Raw genomic sequence first — 20,432 nt, 5'->3', positions numbered from 1 at the left:
GAGAAATACCAAGAGGAGAGGTACCAGTTGGAGAAGTACCAGTTGGAGAAGTGCCAAGTGAAGAATTCCCTTCACCATTTCGCGCATGTACCCACAGCAACGCCCCTTTGTGTCCATTCGCGCATACGCGCAGGCGAGCATATTCGCGAGTAACCGTCACGCGTAATCGCCACGCATAATCGTCACTCGCAATCGTCACTCGTATGTGCGCACTCAGGGTGCCGGAAAGCGCAAGCAGTGAGAATTAAAAAAAAAAACGCACATATGTGTATGCATATGCGTACACCTACACAAGGCCAAAAAAAAAACATTAACACCAATTTGTGTTCCTCCCCTTTGGTGCACAAAAACGCGTGACGCACACGTACGCGCACGCAATCTTATGTACGCACATTCGCGTGTATTGCGTACCCGTAGCAGTTACAGCAATTGGACTAGGAAGAACAGCAGGGCGATACGAACGAAGGAGGAGGAACGTTTTCGGAGGCTGCGTGTTTCTTATCCGCACTGGACACTGGAAGGTAAGCAAAAAAAGGCGCAAAAAATGGCGCAAAAAATGGCGTAAAAAATGACGCAAAAAATGGCGTAAAAAATGGCGCAAAAAGGCGCAAAAAGGCGCAAAAATGTGCGCAAAAATGTGCGCAAAAAAAGTCCGAGCGAGTAGCGGTTGCCCGTATGTACGTATGTGTGCCACCTTTCCTGTACGTGAGTGCATGTGCAGATGGCGGATATGCGTGCTCATGTGAAGTGCTTGAAGGGGTGGATTGGGAGCGCATACTAGAGGGGCAGTCGCAAAATCGTACAAGCGGTGATGCACCCCCCCCAGAAACGTATTACGTATGCACGTGTATTTCATTGCTTCACTAATAAGGTGTATCTCACCATGCACGCATATGTGTGCATACTTCACGTGTGACGCTTTTCTTATATGCATACCCTTCCTGCCTTGCACCCCTTGCTTGACCAAGCGAAAAAAAAAAAAAAAAAAGCATTTCAGCCAGTTGCTCAAGTACCCAGCGATCGTTTATGTTCGTATGCACAATTGTGACCCATCGTCCCGAACCGTTTTCTCCTGCATCATTTTACATCCCCAGCGAGCGAATGAGTTTGTTGAGGATGTGCGTATGCTCGTGTTCGTTCACGTGCCAGAGTGCAGCTTGACTACATTTTCGCAGTGTGCGCCTGTTGGAAGCGCGCTCTGTCGCCCCATTCCTTGTTGCGTATTCTTACATGTGCATTTCGTTCTTGCGTACTTCACAGTTGAGTACGTCGCAGTTGTGTGTCCCCCCGTGTGCTAGCCGTGGCAAGTCCCATCCACCTGGACATGCTTCCCCCGGATGCATGTTCGCGCGCAGCTAATCTAATTAGTGTTCACAGCGCGTCTGAGAGTCTTCCCGTGCACACACTTATAGGTGCACATATATATGCATATATGTGGTAAAGGCATACGGGCATATGCACACACCTATCGTTTCACCCTGCATCGTACACACACACACCAATGAGTAAATCATTAAAGGAATTAAAATTAATTAACAGTGATGTCAATTTATTTTCCCATCCATTCGTCTATTTAATCGAGTGCAGTTTATTGAATACGTGTTTATATTCTTCCACTTTTTTTTTTTTGCGGCAAAGTTGCGTTGTTCCAGCGCACCCTCTCCAGCCTCTCTCCACGTGTGTTGTCCACTCATATGAGGACACACAAAAGATGTGCATGCTTGTGTATGCCTGTGCATGCCTATACATACCTGCCGCGTTAATACGTTCTTACTTAAACCGTTATGCCCCCATCTGTGCGCGCTGCACGAGGGTTTGTTGTGACCATTTATTTCATTTCTGCGTTGCATCTTCCTTGTGTTAAGTGATTAAAAAGAGAAAAAAATTTTGCACATGATTTATGTTCACTCATTAAGGCACTAGTTTGTTTATATGTGTGCCCCTTCGATCCACGCGCGTCGTTAGCGACTCCCCTTTTTTTTTGCGGTGATAAAAGGCATTGTCGTGTACTGCGTCCCGCTTCGACTCTACTTCGTCACCTTCGAAGTGGCACGCACCTGTGTGCTGAAGCGGCTTTTGTATGCTGTGTTTGCTTGCATGCTTTGTACATGCCCGTGCCCTCTGGCAAATGCGCCTTCGAATGAGGCGTAGTTTCCACCACAGCACATGCACTCTCAGTCGTACGGGAGCACATACACTCACACACGTACGGGTGCACATGCACTCACACGCGTACGGGTCTATGCCCCATTTTGCATTGTCTCGCGCGTTCCCCATTTTTTCCCCCATTTTCATCTGATTTTCTTTACTCCCCCTTCCCTCTCCATAGCAAAGTTAACACCCTGATTTTGTGTCCACCAGGCGCTCTCCATTTGATTACACTTACATATAAAATAAAAACGAGCATTCCTTCCTCGGAGACCTACTGTGGAAGTCTAATTAATCAGGCCCAAGCGTCCGAGCGTCTGAGCAGTCTTCCGTCCGCTGACCGCCGTCCGAGTAGCAAAGGAGGTGAAGGCGAAGCGGGGAAGCACCCACTCACCGGAACTTGCATATATATACACAGCTGCGTATATATATGTGCATTCCTTGTCCGAGCCTGAACCGGTAAAGCGCCTAACAGATTATCCACGCGAAACTCTTTTTTTTGCACGTGCATGAGGACGGTCGAGAGTAAATTATCCGACAAAATGAAAAGGAAGTAAATGATAGAAGCAGCAGGACTGTAGCGAAATAGCGAAATAGCGAAAATTTCTTTTCGAGGCATCCAAACTGGGGAGCCGTTTGTTGATGGACTCGACAGCGACACACCAGTGAGAAGGACGCAGTAGAGAGTAGTCGTAGCGAGAGTAGCAGCGGGAGTAGTAGCGACAGCACAGAGACGCCATCGCAAACCCCATCGCAAACCCCTTCGCAAACCCCATCGCAACCCCATCGCAACCCCATCGCAACCCCATCGCAACCCCATCGCAACTCAATCGTAACCCCATCGTAACCCCGTCGCGGCCCCATCGCGAGCTCAGCGGACGCGCGTCAACCCGCCCGTGCAGCACAACATGAGCGGCAACAAGCCCGGCGGCAGCGGTGGTAGCAGTGCCAACATGCGTGATGCGATGCACTACGGAGAAATGATGGAAGCGGACAACGCAGGTGGGATGAAGGGCACGGCGGCACCAAACAATTACATGAACCAAGTAAACAGTGGTAAGAACCTGCCCTGTACATCCCCCCCTTCCTACCTGAACAGTACCAACAGCGTTGGTATGGGAAAGGGTAGCCACTTCAATCCTATCCCCAGTGGTGGCGACGGGACGATAAGTATAACGAGCAGCCTACTAAGTAGTAATGAACAGAACGTACAGATGAGGCAGCAGATGGGAATGAATAAGAATTGCGGAGGTACATCCGCTGCAGGTGGGTCTAGTTCTGGTGCTAGTGCATCCGGAGGAGCAGCAGGAATGCACGAGTCTTATCAGAAGCCTATTTTATCATCCTATAACATGAACAGCATGCAAGTGCAGTCGACTATGGGAGGTCACCACATGGTTAGTGCCAATCAAGCAGGTGGCAATGGCACCAACCACATGGGAGGTAGATACAGCAATATGAATTACCCTATGCAAGACATGAACCCTAATGTTCATATGAACAGTGGAAAAGGTGCCCATACAAATAACGAAATGAAGCATAGTAGTAAGGATCCCAATTTTTTGGGAACAAATAATATAAAACCGAACAGCTTTGTGAATAATATGTATTATCAAAGGAATGACATGATGTTAAGGAACAGTTCCAATAGCTACAATATGCATGGGAACTTCTATGGGTATATGAACAATGGGTTTTATGGTGGCCCTGCGGCACCCTCCAATTGCTTTAAACAGAATGCCAATATGATGAATACAGGGAACGGGGCGAGTAACAGTAGTGGTAGTAGCAGTGGTGCGGGAGGTAGTGGCACCGGTGCGGGAGGTAGTGGTACCGGCGCAGGAGGTAGTGGTACCGGTGCGGGAGGTAGCAGTACCGGTGCGAACTACGCTGATGGTTTGAACTCGGCTAATCATGGAGAGGGTGCGTTGAGCGGTAAGATGGGTGGTAAGGGCCACACGGGCATCATGGATAAGTCTGCTTCGTTAAAATCTATTCAGGGCAGTAACAGCAGTAGTGGCGGAAATGCTGGCAGTGGCATGAATGCGAGTCAATTAAATGTGGGAAGTAGGACTCGCAATAGTAGCGGCGTGAACGCTATTGGAGGAAGTAACAGCAACAACAGCGGTGGTAACCTTAGCGGTGGTAACAACAACCTCGGCGCGAAGAGCATGAGCAAGGGGAGCACCGGAGGTGGAGGCGCGGGAGCGATGAACGTCGACTCCACAGGGATGCCCAACAATGTCATGATGAATATGGTTAACAATAACGTCATGATGAATAGCAAAGTGATGAATAGCATGATGATGGGTAGTGGTGCTGCCGGTTCTGGGGGGGCCAAAAATGCCATTGGAGCAGGAGGTCTCCCAGGGATGAATATGGCCGGTATGAATATGAGCGGTATGAACATGGGTAGTATGGGTATGGGTGGAATGAGCATGGGTGGCATGGGAGGCATGCATGGCAAAGGAATGAACGGCATGCCGAGCCATCGATCCAGTAGCGCAATGGAGAAAGGAAATTCTTTAGGTGATGTGAACGGCATGAGATATCACCATCCCATGGGGGGAGCAGGAGCAAGTAACGTGTACAACAAAATGGGGTTCAACCATTTGAGTGACAACCCGTATGATAATTATGCAGCGAATCACATGTCGGCTAAGAGCGAGTGTGGCCCGATGGGCAAGGACAGTAAGGGTGGTACCCTTGGAGGAAAGAATGCCAGCAAGCATGGAAAGGGTGGAAAAAATATAAAGGATGAACTTTTAGATAAGGATGGCACCATGGGCATGATGAACAGCGGCTCCCTGCTGAGTGAGGGCAAAGGCAAATCCACCGGGGGGGGAACATCCACCAGGAAGGGGAAAGCAACTGTAGGGGCAGCGGGCGGAGTAGCCACTTCCTCGATAGAGCAGTTCAATGGTAGCGGAATGATGAGTAATGATCAGCAGTCGGCAGGGGTGTATAAGAAGTACGGCAAGAATGGAGAGAACCAAGTTGATGTGAAGGATAAAAAAATGGGAAGCAGTAATAGCGGGAGTGCTGTCAGCGGAGGAGGAGAAGCAACCATGAGCAGTGGAGGAGCAAGTCATCCCTACAACTTGTTCCCAAATTACAATTTAAAATACCCAATGGGTGTCGATATGTTTGGCAGCATGGGGACTACCCCTTATGGAATGCCGAGTAAGGGAGGAGGAGGTGCTTACCCAAACATGAATATGATGAATGGGGTTAGTGGAACTAGTGGAGGCAACGAAATGACTAGCAGCGGTGGAAATGGTAGCACCTCTGCTGGGAGTTCTTACGGAGGACTGAACAAACTAGGCAGTATGAACAGCTACAATATGATGAACGCCTATGGGGACAATAGGTACAGTAACTTAAAGTCTATGGATCCGATGAAGTCGTTCAACGACGGGATGGTTATGGGAGGAGGAGCAGGAGGAGCAGCCCACCATGGAAGTAGCAACCTTGGCAGTATGATGAGCATGGGTAACATGGGTAACATGGGCAACGTGGGCAACGTGGGTAACTACAACAGCTTGAACAACTTCATGCACAGTCGCAACTATCCGAACGACATGAATATGAGAATGCTCAGCGGTAGAGGAGTGATGGGGGTGAACAACCCCGCGAGCATGTGTAACAATCAGGGCAGCATGATGATGATGGGTGGGGGAGGTGTCGGTGCAGCAGGAGCGGGGGGAGTAGGAATGCACGCGAACCCCAGTCGTAACTCCAGATTTAAGAATGAAGAAGGGGAGGATGAGGAATACGAAGATGAGGATGTGCATGGTGGGTCGTCCCTTTATGGAGGAAGTAAATACATGAGGAAGAGTGCACATGGAAAGCAAACGAACAAATCGAGAAAATCGGAGACGCAAAAGAAAGAGAAAAAAAAGAAAAAGAAAAAAAAACACACAAATAACTCCCTCGATACTGATGAAGATGAAGACAATGAGCTGTATGTCAACACGTATGTGAAGAAGTCCCATACAAAGAGCAGTAGTAAGAAGTCCCAGCTGTATGACCCTGTGGAGGATCGATACAACGAAAGGGCCAAACGGAATGAGAAAAACGACATTTTTGTATCCCCCTATATTGGCACCGTGGAAGGAAGAACCAATTTGAGGGAAAGGAGGAAGGTGAACAATTACGCACAGATGGAAAGCTACTTCGAAACGGACGAGGAGGACAAGAAGGTAGACGAGGAAAAAATGCTGCTCAGGCAGGAGAAGCAGATCATGGGAGGCATCGACCGTGTGCTGCACCACAGGAGGATCATCGACTACGAAAATGTGAACAATATAAAGAATAATCCCTTCCTGTACATCAACAAGGGGAGTGCCTCGGAGGGTGCAGCGGGGGGAGAAGCCGGTGGGGGAGCACCCGGCGAGGGAGCAGACGGTGGAGGAGCACCTGGGGGAGCTCCTGAGGGACCACCCGGCAAAGGCGCGGGGCCGAACGAGCAGGAGGACCCCACGACGGACGATTTTTACGAAGAAGAAGACATCGATGACGTAAGTCAGGTAGAGTTCCTAATCAAATGGATGGGAAAGTCTCACATACATAATTTTTTCTGTACATATGATTACTTAAAAAATTTTAACGGACTAAAAAAGGTAGACAATTATATAAAGAAAATAAAGCAGTCATTTCAAAAGAGGAAATATATGACAGCTGATGAAATTGAGCAAGAAAAAATATACTCGGAGATTAAGAAGCAAATAGAAATGGATGCAATCCATGCAGAGAGGATAGTAACTCACAGGATGTGTGAAGTGACTGGTGAGCAGCTGTTTCTTGTGAAATGGATGAGCTGTGCTTATGATCAGTGTACAGAAGAAACAAGGCAGACGTTAGTAGATCATGGGTTTATTAAACTTATTGAAGAATATTTTGATAGGGAAAGTAAAATCTGTGGAGTGAAGGCCATTTCAAGTACATGGAATAGGGGACCTCTAACAGCCACAAAGTTTGATCCGTACAATGAGACTCCATTTTATTTGAATGAAAAAAAATTGAGAGCGTACCAATTGACAGGTCTTAACTGGATGGTTAGCCGAATGAAACGAAATTTAAGTGTCCTATTAGCAGACGAGATGGGATTAGGAAAAACGGTGCAAACTATTGCAGTGGTGGGTCATATGCTATATAAAGAGAAATTAATTGGTCCTTATCTTGTAATCGTACCGCAGTCCACTGTTGATAATTGGTTGAATGAATTCAAGAGTTGGCTTCCCCAAGCGAATGTCGTATGCTATCATGGAAATGCCGTCAGTAGAGAACTCATAAGGACTCACGAATTGAAGAAGGTCTACGTACCTAATAGGGGCTATAGATACAAATTTGATGTTTGCATTACGACTCCATCTATTTTGAACAGCTTGAGTGATGTGGAGTTGCTCAAAAAGATGCCTTGGCAATTAATGGTGGTGGATGAGGCTCATCAGTTGAAAAACCGCCAATCGAAGAGGTTCATCGAGTTGAAGCAGTTCATGGCTGAATCGAAGTTACTCCTTAGTGGTACCCCCCTGCACAATAACTTGGAGGAACTGTGGACTCTGCTGCATTTCCTAAACCCGCAACAGTATACACATTATGAGAATTTTCAAAAGAAATACAACGAAATTGAGAACACTAGTCTGATTGGGGAAGCGAAGCAGAAGCAGTTGATGCAGTTACAACACGAGTTGCATGAAGTTATCCTGAGGAGAGTTAAAAAGGATGTAGAGAAGTCCCTACCCAATAAGGTGGAACGAATTCTCAGAGTAGAGTTATCACCCATTCAGATAGAATTTTACAAAAATATTTTAACAAAAAATTATGAACAGCTAGCCAAAGCGTCTGGTGGAGCCAAAAATTCGCTTCAGAATATTTGTATGGAATTAAAGAAAGTATGCAACCATCCATTTTTGTGTTGCGAACCTGTAGACAAGGATGAGTATAAAGAACGACTGGTTTATTCAAGTGGGAAAATCTGCCTTCTGGAGAAGCTACTAATCAGATTGAAGGAGAGAGGAAACCGCGTCCTTATTTTCTCCCAAATGGTGAAGATGCTAAATATCCTGAGTGAATATTTAACCTTAAGAGGATTCAAACATCAGAGGTTAGATGGGACGATGTCTAAAGAAATGAGAAAAAAAGCTATGAACCATTTTAATAGTAAAAATTCGGATGATTTTGTATTCCTTTTGTCGACTAAAGCTGGTGGGTTGGGAATTAATCTAACTTCAGCAGATACTGTCATTATTTACGATTCTGATTGGAATCCACAGAATGATTTGCAAGCAGGTGCTAGAGCTCATCGTATTGGACAAACGAAAACGGTGCAGATTTACAGACTAGTTACTAAGGACTCGATTGAACAGACCATCCTCGAAAGAGCTAAAGTTAAAATGGTTTTAGATACTCTAGTCGTTCAAGGACTGAACAAGAAGCAAAATGATAACGTGAACTATATCGGTGGAGAGGGAGGAAATACGTCGAATGGATTCACTAGAGAAGAACTCTCCAAAATTTTAAAATTCGGTGCACAGAAATTGTGGGAAAAAAACAGCTCCAAATATTCCCCTCAAAAAGCAGATGAAGAAAAAACAGTTATTAAAGGAGTAGATGTGGACTTAGATAAAATTTTAGAAGAAGCTGAGGCACATGAAAATGCTAACAATGCTAACAAAGATTTAAATTCCGAATTTAATAGTCTGCACAATTCGAATAACTTGTTTTCAGGTGGAAATAACCTCTTTGGAAATGGAACAAACGGGACAGCATCCGGTACAGGAACAGGAGGGGGAGGAGGAGGAGGAATTGCAGATGATCTACTCAGCTCGTATAACAATATTACCGAGTTTAAGTATGAACCTCCTGCCAATTTGAAGAGTAATATATATAATGACTCCACTAAGGCAGACGAGTTAGAGGAGGAAGAACAAAATGACAAAGACTTCTGGGATCGAACTATCCCATTAGAAGAGAGACTAAAATTGAAGAGAATGAAAGAGGAAGAACTGTTAGTTCATGGACCTCGAAAAACCAGAACCCGAGAGAATCATAGTCGACACAATATGTATGTGGACACAAGTGCGAACACACAAATGGCTAATGAAGACGATGATGACAGTGAGGAGTATACCATAAAGTATCTTGACAAGAGTAAACACTTGAAGAAAAAAAGAAAGAGAAGAACATCTACTCATATAACGGAGAAGGATAAGTTCCGATTGTACAGATCACTTCTTAAGTTTGGAAATCCTTATCTACGTTTAGATGATATTCGAGTAGATTCCAAACTCACCAAAGTGGACCAAAATGTGATTCTCACAGAACTTAATATCATTGTAGATACTTGCAAAGAAATTGTAGAGAAGGTTGCTAGGGAGAGCTCTTTGAAGGTGAACGAGGAGGGTGGAATAGTCGCAGCGGATGGAGTTGAGGGGGCAGTTATTGATGTTGCAGCGGGAGTGGAGGATGAGGAGGAAGAGGAAGAAGAAGGAAGGGCCGTCAAACGAGTGAAAGACGAGGCGGATATCAAGCTGTTGAAGGAGGAAGAAAATATTAACACCACTACGACTACTGATAGCAACCATTTGACAGTCGCCTCGTGTGATGATTCGAGCGGGAAGAAATTGGAGGAGGGAGCAGACGACGTGGGTGCTGTTGCCGATAGTGCCAAGTCGTATGAGGAGAAGGGGGGTGAAGCACCGGGCGAAGTAGCCGCTGGAGAAGTAGCCGCGGGGGAAGTAGCCGCGGGAGGAGCAACCTCGAGTGGAGTACCCGCCAGTGGAGTAACCACCAGTGGAGGGGGTCTCTTTTCCAAGTTCCTGAATTTGGTGAAGGGCCAGGGTGACGAGGAGAAGGTCGCGGCAGTCAAGGGGGAAATGAAGAAGGAAGTGAAGGACGCGAGGGACGCGGAAGAAGCGAACGGAAAGGAAAACGACAATAACTCGAATGAGGACAGCGATGGAAACAATAAGGCCAAGGGTACGGAACGGGGAAGGAAAATAGACGCCTATACCTTCCACATTGGTACGAACAGAGCCAACGCCTTGGACCTGTGTCAGCGGCTGCAGTTGTTTAAAAGCTTGCACGAGTTTGTGAAGGAGCAGAATGGTGGAAACGAGTATAGCTTCAGGCTTCCCCTGAGAGGCAGCAGCAGCGCCAGTGCCAGTGTGTCCTCCGGAGCTCTGGAGGAGGGCAAGCAGCAGCAGGGGAAGCAACAGCCGGGGAAGCAACAGCCGGGGAAGCAACAGCCGGGGAAGCAACAGCCGGGGAAGCAACAGCCGGGGAAGCAGCAACCGGAGCAATCGCAGGAGAAAACCGAGTTAGAGTTAGCGGGTGAGGTGAAGGCTGAAATGAAGGCTGAAATGAAAGCCGAAATGAAAGCCGAAATGAAAGCCGAAATGAAAGCCGAAGTGAAGGCGGAAGAAGGAGAAGACGGAGAAGAAGGAGAAGTAAAGAAAGAGCCTGCCAGCGATGCAGTTGCTTCAGGAACCGCACAAACGAAGGAAGAAGTAAGCGACTATCTAAAACTGAAGCTACCCGACTACATATTTAACCACCTGAGAGACCTCGCGACGAAGGATGTAAAGGCATGGTCAAAGGAAGACGATGAAAATTTAATCAAAGGAGTATACGTATATGGATTTGGAGCTATTAACGAAATCTGCTCAGATGTGAATCTAAATCTGGGTCATATCAAGAATGTGAAATGTGACAAAGTGAAGATGAGATGTGTTCGTATTTTGAAAATGATAGAAGAATTTAATTCGAACGTTAAGGACGAGACGACTAGTAGGAAACGGAGAAGGGTGCGAAACAGGAATAGGAATAGGAACAATGAAGTGACTAAAGGGGAGGAGAAAGGCGTAGGAGCTGGTGCAGGTACAACTAGCAGTTGTAGGAAGGTGAAACAGGAGGAGGAAGAAATTGGAGCGGCGGATGTAGTAACCGGGTCGACAGGGGGAACAAACAGCATGGTGAAGGGAAGCAGTGGAAGTAATCATAGGCAAAGCTACTACAGCAGGAGGAGCAGCGAAAGGGTGAAAGCTATTTACGTGCATGATGACAAGGAAGACGGAGTGGTTACGAAGAAGAGAGCTGTTTGCCTTTCAGGGGCGTCCATAAAAAGGGGTGAAAAGGGAGAAAAGGCGGAAAAGGCGGAAAAGGCAGAGCACATCAATGGGGGGGAGAGTACCACCCTCCATAGCGAGCGAAGGAAAGGTGGCACACGGTCAGGGTCAGCCGCCAAAGGTGAAAGGAGTGCCAATCACAGCCACCCCCACAACAACAATAACAATAGCAGCGGCGGTGTGGGAAGCGTGGGGACCATGGGGAGCCTACGAAGCCTCGGCAGTGTTGGCAGCTTTGGAAGCCTTGGAAGCAATACCATTAATAATAACAGGAAGAACAACCGCCCGGGGGGGGGAGAGAGCTCAGAGTGCACCTCGTCCAACGAAAACCAAGCCTTTGGCAGTAAAGAAGATGGAGACCAGGCCGTCAAAGGTATTATGGGTGGCACAGGGGCACCAGAAAGCAGCGGCGCGCACAGGAGAAGCCACAGAAGTAGTAGTAATAGTGGAAAAAAATACAACAGTGCTGTCCAGGAGAGTGGAAAAATGACTCGAAGGAAAAGCTCCCGAGTGAGAAGAGGAAAGAATGAAGCATCATCTGCTCTTGCCACAGGGAAAAGCAATGCAGTTACCTCAAATGAAGGTGAATACTTAGGCAGTTACGTAGATCTGAGCATTAATACCGAGGGAGGAGCAGGAATAGGGGCGCTGGAGGGAGAAGACAAACAGATGGAGGGTCAAGTGGAGGGCCAAATGGAGGGCCAAATGGAAGGACAGTTGGATGACCAATTGGATGACGAGGAGGTCAGATGATGAAGTACTGCAGAAAATTCAAAGCTGTAATTTGAAGGAAATGAATCAGCACAGCATGAACAAGCTGGCGAAGAAATACGTGAAGAAGTACAAAAAGCTGCTAAAGGTGGTAAAGAAAATCACGCAGCTGGGCGACCAGGAGCAGAAGCAGCAGGGAGTGGGAGAGGCAACCGACCAAGGTAGTAATAGTAGTGCTGCCGCTACTACCACTACTGCTGCGTCTCCTTTGGAAAAATGGAAGTCCCCGGAAATTAAAAAAAAAATTAATGAGTTCATTCTTTTTATTGGGAACCATATTAGCAAGCTAGCCGATGCATGTCCTGACAAGGAGTGCAGCGAAATTTTGAGGAGATCAGGTTGGGAGTATGTTTCCAAGTTCCTGGGCGAGACGAGCGAGAGTTTGGAGGGGAAGTATTATGCGCAAGGGAAATGTGAGCAGAACGCGAAGGAGTCGAGCCCGTTAGAACAAAGCAAAGACAGTGAGGATGGCGGAAACTGTGAAGGATCCATCACAGAGGATGGTCTCGCGGCTTTTTTTTTCTCCAAAAGGATCGCCAGCATGTGTCGCCTACAAGGAGTGGAGGAGGCAGATGACGAGGACGAAGATGACGAGGACGATGATGAGCAGCCACATGATCAGCCCAAGAGGGGGAAATTAATGACAAGCACGAATTATGAATTGGAGGGAAGCACCAGTACGTTCACTGTTAATGGAAAAACGAGGAGGAGCAACAACTCCACAGGAGGAGAGAAGGATGATAAGTGCGTAAATGACTTGAATGGCGATTATGAAGGTGGTCAGTCTGGAATCTGAGCACGGGGGGGTGCACGGAGTATTTGCTTGCCTCCCCTGCTGTAGTGAAGCTTCTTTGGGCGTTTCGCTGAAAGATTCGGAGTAAGCAGTGTGCAAGTGGCAGAAGGGTGAGACCCGAAATGGGGGTGCCTCACATGAGGAGGAGTAGAAGAAGGAGAGAAAACAAATCCCCCCTTCAGTTTCTCCCCCAAGCTGTGTTCACACCCCAGGGGAAAGGCACTCCTGGCGTCTTCGCAGCGTGCGTATTGTCCCGCGTGGGATACATTTTTGAAGTGTGTGAAAATTGATCGCCCGCGGGGGGAAGTAGCCCCAAAAAAAAAAAAAAGAAAAAGAAAAAAAGAAAAAAAGAAAAAAAGAAAAAAAGAAAAAAAGAAAAAAAGAAAAAAAGAAAAAAAGAAAAATACATATACATATACATATAAAGAGGTATATTTATTTTTACACCCCCTTGTAACCGTCCCCACCTTGTCCATCCATTTTTTTTTTTTTTTATCGAACAGCGAAACAACGCAACTTTTTTGAATCAATTCGCAGCCTTTTTTTTTATTTTTAATTATTTCCACTTCGTGACAGTCACATGTAGAAGAGGAAGGCCCGCTTCTTATGCTCCAATGAAATTTTCCTTATTTCGTTGGCACTCTTTTCCGCATCGCTAAGTGAGATGCTGTGGTGACGTCCCTCAACAGGAGGGGTAGTTCCCTCGTGTTCTTCATCCCAGAGGAGAGGGAGGAATCCCTTTTTAGGGTCTGCCCCATGTGGTGGGCATGTCTCTTGTCCGCTGTACGAATCCGCATCAGATTTGACAAGAGGGTAGGAGTTTTTCCCCATCCCGGGGGTGTCACTAGTACGTTGCGCTTCACCCCTAAGGGGGTTGTTCTTCCACTCGGAAGGCTCCATTCGGGTGGCCATTTCACTTGGCAATGGGAAAGAATCATCACACAGTCTGATTTGTTTACTTCGTTTGTTTTTCTTTTTCCTGTTTTTTTGTGCGAATGGGGGGTTATTATCACATAGAGGATCGGTTGCATTGCCCTCTGTGGATTCCGGTTTTGTTGTGTTCCCCCCCAAGTAGATGGAAGCCCTCTTAGCAACGCCCATCTCCCAACTGGTTGGCGCCTCTTTTTTTTTTCTCCGCGATGAGACAAATGTGGCACTCTGCATAGGTTCCTCGGACGTGGGTACTTGTTCTCTCCATTTTGGTGAATCTTGCGAATGGGAAGCCCTTCCATGTGGGGCGTCTTCTTGGGGTGTTAACGTGGTTCCGCTACTCTTTGGTACACTGCTCTTTGGTACACTGCTTTCTGGTACACTGCTCTCTGGGGATGTGCACCCCTTCTCAGGTTTTAAAAAAAAGTCCATGTTCTTTTCCCTTTTTGCTATGACTTGGTCTGTTTCGGCTGGGTGTTCTTCCGTCCCCTTCCCTCCGCCGCGTTTACTACATGTATTCCCGTGTTTGTTTTCCCCATCAGGGAGGAGTGCCCTACTGGAGGGCGCATCGGTAGTGTCCTTTTTAACTGCGTCTATTTGATCGGGCGTGTCCTTTTTAACTGCGTCCATTTGATCTGGAGTGTCCTTTTTAACTGCGTCCATTTGATCGGGAGTGTTCCTCCCCTTCGGAGTCTGCGCCCCGTCAAGGACATTTCCTTCTTCATCCTGAGAGAGCACGACACCGCTGTTGTGGTCTTCTACTTGGGGTATTTCTTCCTGGTTCATATGTGTAAGCAAATCGTCTAGCTTCTCCCTTTCTGTGGGATTTCCTATCCAGCTTGACTTATTTTGTACATCTTTTCCTTCGGACGGTCTCTCCTCTGTTTCATCCCTCTGATATGAACATCCAACAGGGGATGGTTTTTTATCCGTTTCTTTTTTGTCTATCCCCCCAGCGTCCCTTTTCTCCCCTTCCTTGGGGATCAGATCCTCCGCTATTTCCCGTATGAAAATTAAATCGTTGTCTGTGTAGAGGCTATAGAGTACGTTGTCCTTGTGGATTAAGCGGTTGGGAACCTTGAACATATTCGTGCTTGGTCGAGTAGGAGGCACCGCTCGCGCTTTGCCGTACGGGGGGTACTTCCTTTGTGGGGCACTCGGGTTGGCACTTTGGTTGGCGCTTCGGTTTTCACTTTGCTTCCCGCTTTCCTTCCCGCTTTCCTTCCCGCTTTCCTTTCCGCTTTGCCTTCCGCTTTGGTTGTCCGACCGCCTGCGCAACTCATCCTCACAGTTGTACTGGTACCTAATCTCACTAACTCTTTTTGTGATTCTTTTTTTCTTCAGGATTTCTAATTCCCCATCGCTGGCAATTCTGTTTACAACTGAGTCTTCGAAATAACTCTCCCAGTTATCGAAGAAGGGGCTCACAAAAGTTATGTCTGTTTGGGTAGCATTATTTTTGTACCTCCTTCCTTTTTTCTTCCTGCGCAAAATTTTGTCCAGCTGTAGGTAGAAGTTATCGCTGGGGATTATTTGCTGCTTGTTTTGGAGGAGCTGGCACCTGTGGGGGGGGTAGGCGGCGGGAGAGTGAGAGACGGGTGAGTGAGAGACGGGTGAGTGAGAGACGGATGAGTGAGCGGCGGATGGGTGGACAGCGGGTGAGTAGGTCCACCTTAGAACCGAGTGCACACTTGCGGAGTTATTTTATTTTTTTTTTTTCCCAAGTGCAGCCCTCACCTGATGCTGAGGTTCCTGTTCACCTTTTCATACTCTCCCTTGAGACTCTTTATTTGTTTTCTGAGTTTTATATTTTCCACAACAAACCAGTCTTTCCCTTGCGCGTCCTCGTCAGGGGGGTTACTGGACGCCGAGGAGGTGCCCCGGCTCCCCGCGGGGTCTCCCTCCGTTTGGGTTGTCTTGTCACCGACGCGCTTCAACATGGCACGAGTGCTTTGTAGGAGGCTCTCAGGACGTTCGCCGTATGTTCTCCGGATTTTCGCAAGCGGTCTGCAGTTGGTTTGTCATCCGCTTTGATCGGTGTGGTAGGTGCATGGTTATGTGCCCCTTAGAGTCTTGCCTTGGCTAGCTCGTTTGCTCCGCCTTCCCCCCGGTGGCAGAAAGCGAAGAAGGTTACACCCACCAGGACAGGACGGTAAAGCGAGCGTAGTGGTAAATTCTGGACGGATGCTCTATTCGCCTGATCGATGGTGTAAAAAAAAAAAAAAAAAAGTAACAAAATGTAACAAAAAGTGACAAAACGTAACAAAAAGTAACAAAATGTAACAAAATGGAACAAAATGGAACAAGCTTAATTGAACCATGTAGACGAACCAAAAAATTATTTTGGCATATCGTCTTCGTCTCGCCAGCTGGACAACTCAAACACGCCTGCACATGTGCATGCGAAGGATCACATCGAGGGGAAAAAAAAAAAAGAGAAAAAATTGAGTAAACCAAAATGTGCATGCATGTAGGGTCCACTTGGTTTGGGGTCATTTGGAGGAAAAATTTTGGCCGATGGTGTGTCCCAAACCAAGAGGACCCTACATGCATGCACATTTTGGAAGAATCAATCCCTCAAAGGGAGGAAAAAAAGGGGTTGTGTCCTCCAAAACTGATGAGAAAACCAGAGCGTCGCTATTTCGAAGTGAGGTGATTCAAGACGTGGTTGGTTGCAATTTTGATGGGCACAACAGGTCTGGTTGTAATTTGGATTGACGTGACGTCGGGGGTGAGGACCCCCCTTAGGCGGTGTGTGCGTACCTTCAAGAGGCGACTGCGAAGGGTAGAAGCAGCAAGGGGGGGTTCATGCGGTGAGGTGGTGATGCGGTGAGGCGGTGATGCGTTGAGGTGCTGCTAAAAAGGGGAGGGGCCCAAGTGGCAGCAAGTAACTGCATGGTGCGTGACAACCCTCGCTTCAGTCCCCCCCGAGGCAGAGGAGGAGGAAGACGGGGCTCGCCAGGCCCTTTTTTCTCGCGCCTGTGTGGTGGTCCTCATCTCCATTTTGAAGAAAGGCGCGAGAGGGAAGCTCTGCACGTTCGGGTTGCAATCCAAATGGGGGCGTCCACGCGGTGCACACCGTTAAGGCGCACTTTTTTTTCTTTTTTTTTTTTTCCGGGGGGCGCGCCCATGCGTGAAGTTCGAATGTGATGAGGTCTTTCCTTTTGTGTGGCCATTTGGTCTTCCCCCTTTTGGGGCCATTTTTGTCCTTTTTGAGCATTACGCCCGGGTGATGCGACGACGTTCCCGCGAGTAACATACGAACGTGTGCATGACTGAATGGGGTATACTACCGCACGTGCACAAAAAAAAGAAAAAATGGACAGGGCAGTTTTGAACGCCACGTTCCGGGTGTCTAACGTCGCCTCGTTCGGCTTTTTCAAATTGGTAATTAAAATTGGGGAAGTCACACAACTGAAGTTTTTTTTTTGGGGGGATGTCCCTTTGGAGTGCGCACAAGGTGAGGCTGTTTAAGCGGTTTAAGTGGTTTCCGCGGTTTAAGCGGTTCAAGCGGTTCAAGCGGTTTAAGCGGTTCAAGCGGTCTACGCGGTTTACGCGGTTCAAGTGGTCTACGCCGCCTGCGCCGCTCCCCCCCTTTGGGACGCTCAGCTGGAGGGCGCGTTGTCCGCGTCGACACTGTTTGAGTTGGAGCTCTTCTTGCCGGCGTTGCCAGTAAGGAACACGACAAAGACAAGGACGAGGAAAACAAGGAATATGAAAACGTGCAGTACATTTAAAGACTCCGCTGTGATGCAATGGGGGATGTTCTTCATGTCACAGATATGCGGCTCCTCCATGCAACAGGTGACCTTTTGTATTCCCTCCGAGTATACCTTCATGCCGCTAGTCTCCTTAGGTTGATGATAAAAAAATTTTCTAATAACTCCCCTCTTCCTAACGACATAATTCTGCGTGTCGTAGAGTTTAAAAGCCCCATATGCATGCACACTGCAGTTTCGAAGAGAGAAAAATTTGAGAAAAGGGACTTTAAAAAAAAACAAAACTGATACTGTCCCTCATCATGTATGAGGTTTTTCTCATCTACGTATTTTTCACTTGAGTTGATAATGCACTGTAGCTTTAGTCTAGCTTTGATCTGTTCCATAGACGGGTTCCACAAATGCACAAGAACTCCACATTTTTGTGTGTTCTGTTCATCACACTGATCTGAGTAGAGGATGTTAATAATTCTCAGTTCGTTGAGAGTTTCTAAATGGAAGACGGTAGAGTCGTATGGGGGTTCTGGTTCTTCCAGCGGTTCTTGTGCACCTCGTTGGGCAGGCTGTTCTTCTAGCAGCGTTTGTTCTACTCCGCCTGCATGATGTTCTACTCCGCCTCCATGCTGTTCTACTCCGCCTCCATGCTGTTCTACTCCGCCTCCACGCTGCTCACCTCGTTGGGCGGGCTTCTCCCCCCTGCCGGCACTCTCCCTTTTTAGAGAGAGGAGCGCTTGAGGGGGTAGCCCATGCCCCACCTCATCCGTCCTATTGTTATACAAACTGATGGTGAACTCTGTTCGATCCTCCTTATAGTATTCATATGCAATAAAGTGTTCAATATTGGAATCTTTGAAAAATTTAACTGTCCTTTTGTTTGCAGAATCTAGGTTGTAATTCTTCTTCCTAAAAATATAATGGGGGTACTTCCCATTAATAATAGGTAGCTTGGTTACAGTCTCTAAATTCCCTTTTGTAAGTTCTTGTGCTTTGTTGAGATAAGACTCTACCGTATTTGTTATGCACTCTGCATCTTCCATGCAGGACTCCCTTCTAGATACAGTGTAGTCATTGTAGCCAATTAATCCACAAGCAGCATAGGAATCATCAGATACGTAATTTTTAGGAACTAGAATAGATCTACTGAGACAGGTAGAATCTGTGTATTTACATCTACCTTGATCATTTTCAATACACTCAAAATTAAGTGATTTATTGTATGAACATCCATAATCTAATGTGCCATATTTGATACCATATAATTCTTCAGGATAAAATGGATACAAAAGGTAGTTATTATGGAGAGTTGGAATAAAAACGTTATCGAATGCTGAGGATGAATGTGTTATGTAAATAAATTTTTTGTCAAAGAGTTCTATCGGTTTTGCAGATTCGCTAATGACATATCTGTATGTCGTTTTTTCCAAGTCTACCTTGTCATTATATAGTTTGAAATAATCAGAAAAATTTTTTTTTTTTTTCATGACAGTGATGTTGAAGACAAGAAAAATATTTACGTCATTTTTAAATTTGAAGAGAGCATACATTGGGAGGACATGACGGAGAGCTTTCTTTACTGATACGAGTCTCTCATGTTGGGGGTCACGGATAATTGTATCTCTAGCTGGACACTCTAATTCCATTTTCTGTGGGATTGCTTTGTATACTTCATTTATAGAGTTGTACGTATGTGGCAAATCGTAACAAGAACAACATAAAGAGAAGGGTTTGTCATTGAACCCTTCAAAATTTGGAACCTTTATTTGTTCATAGGTGCTGAAATCGTAACTCTCGCATTTGTCTTTCCCCTTTTTGTTCTGTGCATCTATGGTGTCTATTCCTAACTCAAAAAATTCTTTATAGCTAAACATAGATTTATGTGGAGCCAACGTTTTGTATACCATTGGGTAGGCAACGATAAATTTGGTTTGATGTAACACTACGTAGAACTCTTCTTTCTTGTGTCTCACTAGAAGTAGGATCTTTTGGTTGTTTCCTATTTTGACTTTGATATTCGTTTTGTATTCGCATGTTTCCTGCTCGCTGCATTTGACGAGCTCTTCCTTGAAGCCGACTCCCTCGGCCTCCGTGTTGGGTGGGGCCACCATGGTCTCAGTTGGGGGCACAATGGGAAGCAGCGTGAGGCATGTGGTGCCCTTGGCACCGCGCAGCAGGGGAATCTCGTGGCGCACCTGCGATCACCTCCAGCTGCCACTCTGACCTGCGCTTCTATCTTAGATGTATTCCCCTGTGTGCATCTGTACACCTTTGTGCATCCATACACCTTTGCGCATCTATACTTTTTTGCGCATGTGTGTGTGCACTTTCTTCTTTTTTCTCCCTCCTCTTGGGTGTGTGTGTGGGGATCCTCCTTGCTTCGCTTCACCACTTCGGACGCCGCCTCTTACATGCGGGTGGAACAAACGTGCTTTCTGTCGAGCAAAAATGCGAGCACTTTTGTTTGCTCCAGCGTCTTTCGTTGCGTTACGTTACGTTACGTTATGTTACTTTTTGCATTGCATTTTATTGTATTGCATTGCATTGTATTGCATTTTTTTTTTTTCCCTTTTGGAGGGATGGGCAGGTACAGAAGCGCTGTCTGCACATCTGCCGCAATTTTACTCGAACTCATGGAGGTGCGTTTTTTTTTTTTTCGCTTCTCCGTGTGTCTTCTGCTTCCTCCGCTTCTTCTCCTTTGCTGCTATGGCTTGGGGTTTGATCCATTTGGCCTTCGTTTCTGCAGAGGGAGGGGGGATCCCTTTTCCCGTCGGCAGGTTTCCACTCGCTCGTGCGGTTGGGTTCTTTTGCGGCGGCATGCACTCACTTGTGCTTGTTTGCTCGTTTTTTTTTTCCTCTTTTTTTTTCTTTTTTTTCTTTTTTTTCTTTTTTTTCTTTTTTTTCTTTTTTTTCTTTTTTTTTCCCTCTTTCCCCTTTAGTAGGAAG

At 46.7% G+C, this 20,432-nt stretch overlaps 3 protein-coding genes across 3 annotated transcripts; 1 reads left to right on the top strand and 2 right to left on the bottom strand.

Moving 5' to 3' along the window:
- Window positions 1-3,056: 3,056 nt before the first annotated feature.
- Window positions 3,057-12,032, top strand: PCYB_061820 (chromodomain-helicase-DNA-binding protein 1 homolog; the record flags this gene model as incomplete). Its single annotated transcript, XM_004221349.1, has 2 exons — window positions 3,057-3,826; window positions 4,154-12,032. 2 exons carry the CDS (start codon window positions 3,057-3,059, stop codon window positions 12,030-12,032), a joined length of 8,649 nt encoding a protein of 2,882 aa, XP_004221397.1.
- A 2,298-nt stretch (window positions 12,033-14,330) lies between these two features.
- Window positions 14,331-15,713, bottom strand: PCYB_061810 (hypothetical protein; the record flags this gene model as incomplete). The annotated part of the gene is made up of 2 exons (XM_004221348.1): window positions 14,331-15,334; window positions 15,511-15,713. Coding segments are annotated over 2 exons (1,207 nt in total), but the record flags the coding sequence as incomplete, so codon positions are not given.
- A 1,665-nt stretch (window positions 15,714-17,378) lies between these two features.
- On the bottom strand, window positions 17,379-19,597 carry PCYB_061800 (hypothetical protein; the record flags this gene model as incomplete). Its single annotated transcript, XM_004221347.1, has 3 exons — window positions 17,379-17,721; window positions 17,784-17,982; window positions 18,166-19,597. The coding sequence occupies 3 exons, from the start codon at window positions 19,595-19,597 to the stop codon at window positions 17,379-17,381; spliced, it is 1,974 nt and encodes a 657-aa protein (XP_004221395.1).
- Between the last annotated feature and the right edge of the window lie 835 nt (window positions 19,598-20,432).

The sequence above is a fragment of the Plasmodium cynomolgi genome, chromosome 6 (genome assembly GCF_000321355.1).
Source record: "Plasmodium cynomolgi strain B DNA, chromosome 6, whole genome shotgun sequence".
Taxonomy (NCBI): Eukaryota; Apicomplexa; class Aconoidasida; order Haemosporida; family Plasmodiidae; genus Plasmodium; species Plasmodium cynomolgi.
Note: the sequence above shows the minus strand (reverse complement) of the source record. Positions and strands in the feature narration are given on the sequence as shown.